Source organism: Dryobates pubescens, chromosome 18 (assembly GCF_014839835.1).
Source record: "Dryobates pubescens isolate bDryPub1 chromosome 18, bDryPub1.pri, whole genome shotgun sequence".
NCBI lineage: Eukaryota > Metazoa > Chordata > Aves > Piciformes > Picidae > Dryobates > Dryobates pubescens.
Genome location: NC_071629.1, coordinates 23,817,883 through 23,824,571, shown reverse-complemented (window position 1 = coordinate 23,824,571; position 6,689 = coordinate 23,817,883). Strand labels below are relative to the sequence as shown.

General features: G+C 60.0%; 1 protein-coding gene across 1 annotated transcript; it reads right to left on the bottom strand.

Annotated features, from left to right (window-relative positions):
- Positions 1-4,535: 4,535 nt before the first annotated feature.
- Positions 4,536-5,543, bottom strand: LOC128898082 (keratin-associated protein 16-1-like). Its single transcript, XM_054169485.1, has one exon. The coding sequence runs from the start codon at positions 5,541-5,543 to the stop codon at positions 4,536-4,538; it is 1,008 nt and encodes a 335-aa protein (XP_054025460.1).
- Between the last annotated feature and the right edge of the window lie 1,146 nt (positions 5,544-6,689).

Here is a 6,689-nt window from a genome sequence, read left to right as displayed (position 1 = left end):
CCACTCTGCACTCATCCTGCTCATCTTGGTTTCCCTTCATTGTTGATGACACGCTGTCCATGTGGGGAATGTCTCCCTCCCTGGCAGCATGCCCTAACCACAGCATCCACGACATGCTGGCTCCTGCCTTCCCCCTGCACTGAGTCACCTTCTGCTCCTCAAGCCATTTCTTCCCCTACCTGCATTTGCTCTTTGCCTTGCTCTAACACTTCCCTGCTACATAGCTGGGCATGTGCTGGGGCTTCAGCAGAGCTCCTGACAATGATTCCATTCTTCTTGTGGCACAGTGGTGACTCTTCATCCACAGCTGTGTGACTTGGCTCTGCCTTGGCACACAGCACTCAACACACAATTGCTGGAGAAGAAAGCTCCAAGGCAAGCTAAGGAATTGAACAGCACTGACCAACACCCCCCAGCTGTGTCTGGCAACCAGCTTGAGGTGAAGATGGTCTGCAGAAGCCAGGGATGCACAGGGAGGGTTGATGGAAACTAGCTCAGGAGCCCAACCTGGCAGACCTGAGGCCAAACTCTGCTGTGAATCACACCAGGGCATCACAGGAAGAACTGAGACGAAGACACAAAGCTGGCAGAGCAACAGCTGCTCACAGGTACACCCAGACAGAAATGCAAAGGTGGCTAAGAGTTCTCCACAACATGGAAGGCTCTTAGCTGCCAGCAGGAGCTGGGGGGACAAAGAGTCACCCCACAGACATGTGCAGAGCTCTGCTACGTGGCTGGGCCCAGCACCACATGCACTGGGTGCAGCTGGGTCCTGTGGCCACAGTGGACTGGACCAGGGCATGCAGGGTGTGTGGGGGAGATTTGTTCATCCCTGGTCCCCAGGGAAGTGTCATTTCCCCACTTCCTCCTCTTCTACCCTGTCTGCAGACTTGGACCTGTGCTGCCCAGAGGTTGTGGGAGCTGCTGGCTCCATGCTGGGAAGCCCAGGGCTGCTCTAGGACCTCTTTCTGCTCAAACAAGCACAAGCAGAAAGGACACCTCACAGACCGAGGTGAGACACCTCACAGAATGAGCCCTCAGCCTGTCTGGAGCAGAGAGCCTGCAAACACCCAAAGCTGAATTGCTGCTACCTGCAGGGCAGGCAGGAGCCAAGCACAGCCTCCTGGGCACCAGGCTGTGACCATCAGCCCCTGAAGAGTCACAAAAACAACCTCTGGTTGCTTCTTCCCACCAAACCCATCAGCTCCCACAGCCAGAGGCTGCCTTAGGGAAGAGGGAACCCTTCCCACCACATCCCTTGGGGCGCTGCAAGGACTTCACCTGGCATGGCCCAGGCCTTAATCTTTGTGGAGCTTTGAACCCAGCTGGGGTTGCAGCTCCTGGGGTGGGCAGAACCAGCTGCCAGGCTGGCTGCCAACGTGCTGCTGAAAACCTGAGCACCCTGCTGAGGCCCTGCTGCACTTGCAGGGAAACAGCTTGGCCACCAGAGCGATGTGACAGAGGGAAGCCAGGCTCCCAGTGCTAAATCCTGAGGACAGGAGGTGGAACATCTCATCCTGCTGCTGAGGGGGTCTGGAGCCAGGCCAAGGGGGAATGGTTTGAAGCTGAGGCAGAGCAAGGTTAGAGCTGAGGGAGAAATTCTTCAGTATGTGGGTGGGGAGACTCTGGCACAGGCTGCCCAGGGAGGCTGTGGCTGCCTCCTTGAGGGGGTGCTCAAGGTCAGATTGGATGAAGACTTGGGCAGCCAAGCATAGTTAAGAGGCTTCCCTGCCCACGGCAGGGGGTTGGAGTAGATGATCCCTGAGGTCCCTTCCAACCTGAGCCATTCTAGGAAAGCAGAGACATTTCCAGGTGCCCTCCCAGTGAGTGGGAAAGCAAGGCTGGCAGTGGGCAGCACACTGCAGGCCAGCCCTGGATGTATGGGTTGGGAAGGAGATGTGGTGGACAAAGCAGCACGTGTGATGTGCAAAGACCATGCCTCTGCCCAGCACCAGCAGAGAAGGCAGCCAGTGCTGCACCTCAGCCTCCAGGTCATCTCGAAACAAGAGGAACCTGATGGCTCTGCAGCATTTCTTCAAACTCAGTTCTCCTCCCCAGGCCTGGAGCCCTTAGAACAAGCAAAGGGAAGTTTCCTTCAAACTCTACCCAGTGCCTTGTACTGGAGAGTCTGCAGAAGTGTTGGCAGAGGTCCTCCTGCTGTCATCACTGCACAGGGGGAGTACCACGAGTAGAAGGCAGAATTTCTGTACAGCTGAATGCCCTGTCCTGGAACGCTGAGGCAGTTGGCACTTCCTGCTCTCACTTTCTTTTTTGCCTCCTGCATTCATCTCCAGGCCAGGGCAGGACCTGCCAGCTGCCAGTGCTCAGCTGTCGTCCCTGCTGGGTCTGGGCAGGCACATGCCAGGACAGCCAGGCAGCCCCAGGAGGCTGGCTGGCAGGAGTGGTCTTCCCCCCAGCACAATGCAGCCGGTGAGTCCTGCAGGTGCTCTGCTGATAGAGGCTCTGCTGCTATGAGCAGGATCTGGCAGGCAGGTCCAGAGGGATGAGCTCAGGGTCAGCCATAAGCCAGGCAGCTGGCAGACACAGGAGAAAGAGCAAGGTCCAGGACAGTACCACAGGCTGGTCCTTGAACTCTAAGCTGCAACCCTGGGGGATATCAAACAGCCTTTGCCTTGGGGGCAGGTGGTCATCCTCCAGCTTGTGGCACTGGCTGGGGGGGGGTGGGGGGGGGGGGTGGCAATTCTGGGCTGCTCTCTTGGCCCTTCTGCTTCCCAGACTGCAGCCAGGGATCACCAATGCAAACTGCAGCCCAAGGCTGCACCACAGAATGTTGGAAGGGACTTCTGGAGAGCATCAGAGCATCCAGTCCAGCCTGCTCCAGCAGCGCACCCACAGCGGCTTGCCCAGGGTCACAATGGCCGGGGGGGGGGCAGAAGCTCTCCGAAGAAGGAGACTCCCCAGCCTCCAGTTCTTGCCTGTCTGTCAGGGAAACAGGGCAATGCCTCCTTCCTCACTGTGCTCATTCCTCAGGTCAGACTCTTCTCATCATGTTTTCCTTCATGGGAAGATTTGAACACGTCAGTGTCTCCTGTAAACTCCTTAGAGGCACTGAAAGAGGCTGCCTGAAATGTTTGGATGAAGTACCAAAGTTGGACCTGGTGCTGGAAGGGAGGAGGAGAAATCCCTTGTTGTTTGAGTTACTGTTTTAAAAGACAAAGCAAAAGCCTCTCCCCCACCCAGGACTGCTGACTGCCTTTGTTCCTTTCAGTTGCAAAGCACTCAGAGCTCTCCCAAGACAGCAAACAGCTGCTGGGCCAGCAAGAGTCCCTCCAAGGTAGCTGCTGACAGCAGCCCGATGCTGATTCAGCACAAGCACAAGCTCTGCTAATCCTATGAACTGCTGTTTAGATCTGCCCACGAAAGAAAAAACAATGAGAGGCCTCTGAAATGAGGAATGGGCACAGTGAGGAAGCAGATACTGATCTGCAAGGGGCATCTTCCAGTGAGGGAAAAACTGGAGCAGGCTGCACAGAGAGGTGCTGGAGTCTCCTTCTCTGGAGAGCTTCCAACCCCGCCTGGACACTGTGGTCCCGAGCAACCTGCTGTAGGTGGCCCTGCTCCAGCAGCAGGCTTGGACTGGATGATCTCCAGAGGCCCCTTCCAAGCCCTGCCAACATTCTGTGATTCTGTGACAGCCTTGGGCTGCTGTTTGCATCGGTGATCCCTGGCCACCATGTGGGAAGCAGATGGGCCAGGAGAGCAGGCCAGCATCGCCATCCCCTCCAAGAGTGCCTCAAGCTCCAGGAACGCCACCTGCCCCCAAGGCACAGGCTGTTTTATATCCCTCAGGGCTACCCAGAGCAGCCAGAGTATGGCTGGCAAGAGATGGGACGTGCTCAAGCCACAGTGGTGTAAACACACACACACACACACACACCCCCACACATGGAAATCTGGGGTTCAGCCCCCAGCTCCAGCTCTGAGCAGTGCACCCCACGTTATTTGAGAACACAAACATCAATACCAGCGAGGGGAGAAAAGAGAGAGCTGGGAAAACCAAGTTTCCATGGAAATGCTGGAATGGAGAGATCCTTACTCTGCTTTACACCTGAGCCACGTGGACTTTCAAGAGCATACACAACAAAATCAAACCATGACATAGAGCAGGCAAATTCTTCCACCCCCCTCCTCCCTTTAGCTTAAGAACGGCAGAGAGAGTTGCTGAGGCTGACCTCCGGTCGGGGCTTACCACAAGGAGCTGAGTTTTTCCTCGGGGGCTTACCATAAGGAGCTGTGCTTCTCGTCGGAGCCAGGTAACTGTGCCAGACGCAAACGTTCCCCAGCGGCTGTCTTGAGCGGGGGGGGGAGGAAGAGAAAAAAAGAAAGAAAAAAGAAAATCAAAACCGAAAAGAAAGCAGAAACGCAGCAGAGCGCCAGAGAGCCGTGCCGGGGATCGCCCTGCCCTTAGAGAGCAAGCTTCGAGCAGCCGCCTCGGCAGAGCCAGCCGAGAGCGGGCTGTGTGTGCGAGGCACGGGAGGAGCGATGCCGACTGCCCGCCGCAGGCATCCGGCTCCTCATCCTCTCCCGGCCAGCAGGGCGAGCACAGCGCAGGGGGAGCACAGCGCAGGGGGCGCGCAGCGCAGGGGGAGCACAGCGCAGGGGGCGCACAGCGCAGGGGGAGCACAGCGCAGGGGGAGCGCAGCGCAGGGGGAGCGCAGCGCAGGGGGAGCACAGCGCAGGGGGAGCGCAGCGCAGGGGGAGCACAGCGCAGGGGGAGCGCAGCGCAGGGCGAGCACAGCGCAGGGGGAGCACAGCGCAGGGGGAGCGCAGCGCAGGGGGAGCGCAGCGCAGGGGGCGCACAGCGCAGGGGGAGCACAGCGCAGGGTGAGCACAGCGCAGGGTGAGCACAGCGCAGGGTGAGCACAGCGCAGGGGGCGCACAGCGCAGGGGGAGCACAGCGCAGGGGGAGCACAGCGCAGGGGGAGCACAGCGCAGGGGGAGCGCAGCGCAGGGGGAGCACAGCGCAGGGGGAGCACAGCGCAGGGGGCGCGCAGCGCAGGGGGCGCACAGCGCAGGGGGAGCACAGCGCAGGGGGCGCACAGCGCAGGGGGAGCACAGCGCAGGGGGAGCACAGCGCAGGGGGAGCGCAGCGCAGGGGGAGCACAGCGCAGGGGGAGCACAGCGCAGGAGGCGCACAGCGCAGGGGGAGCACAGCGCAGGGGGAGCACAGCGCAGGGGGCGCGCAGCGCAGGGGGCGCACAGCGCAGGGTGAGCACAGCGCAGGGGGCGCACAGCGCAGGGGGAGCACAGCGCAGGGGGAGCACAGCGCAGGGCAAGCACAGCGCAGGGGGAGCACAGCGCAGGGGGAGCACAGCGCAGGGCAAGCACAGCGCAGGGGGAGCACAGCGCAGGGGGAGCACAGCGCAGGGGGAGCACAGCGCAGGGCGAGCACAGCGCAGGGGGCGCACAGCGCAGGGGGAGCGCAGCGCAGGGGGAGCGCAGCGCAGGGGGAGCACAGCGCAGGGGGAGCACATCTCGGGGTCAGCACATCTCGGGGTCAGCACATCTCGGGGTGAGCACATCTTGGGGTCAGCACATCTCGGGGTCAGCACATCTCGGGGTCAGCACATCTCAGGGTGAGCACATTTCAGGGTGAGCACATCTCAGGGTGAGCACATCTCGGGGTGAGCACATTTCAGGGTGAGCACATCTCGGGGTGAGCACATCTCAGGGTGAGCACATCTCGGGGTGAGCACATCTTGGGGTCAGCACATCTCAGGGTGAGCACATCTCAGGGTGAGCACATCTCGGGGTGAGCACATCTTGGGGTCAGCACATCTCGGGGTGAGCACATCTCGGGGTCAGCACATCTCGGGGTCAGCACATCTCAGGGTGAGCACATTTCAGGGTGAGCACATCTCAGGGTGAGCACATCTCAGGGTCAGCACATCTCAGGGTGAGCACATCTCGGGGTGAGCACATTTCAGGGTGAGCACATCTCAGGGTGAGCACATCTTGGGGTGAGCACATTTCAGGGTGAGCACATCTCAGGGTGAGCACATCTCAGGGTCAGCACATCTCAGGGTGAGCACATCTCGGGGTGAGCACATTTCAGGGTGAGCACATCTCAGGGTGAGCACATCTTGGGGTGAGCACATTTCAGGGTGAGCACATCTCGGGGTGAGCACATCTCAGGGTGAGCACATCTCGGGGTGAGCACATCTCGGGGTGAGCACATCTTGGGGTCAGCACATCTCAGGGTGAGCACATCTCAGGGTGAGCACATCTCGGGGTGAGCACATCTTGGGGTCAGCACATCTCGGGGTGAGCACATCTCGGGGTCAGCACATCTCGGGGTCAGCACATCTCGGGGTCAGCACATCTCAGGGTGAGCACAGCACAAGGTCAGCACATCTCAGGGTGAGCAGCAGCTGTCTCCTCACCAGCCCCGGTGCAGGGGGTCAGGGGCAGGGTCGGGGCTGCCTGCCACTCGATGCAAGCTGATCCTCACCCCCGGCCCCATCAGTGTGGTCTGCCAGCACCCCCTGTGGCAGCGCACCGCTTCCAGCCAAGCGTTGGCAGGTTCCAGAGAGACGAGTCTGCTGGGGGCACAGGGATCCCAGCGTGGGGATGATGAAGGGGAAACATCAAATCCTCTACTGGGGAAGGGACCTCTCAGTTTCTAACCCTATTCCAGAGACCCATCCTTGATCAGAGGGGGCAATGGG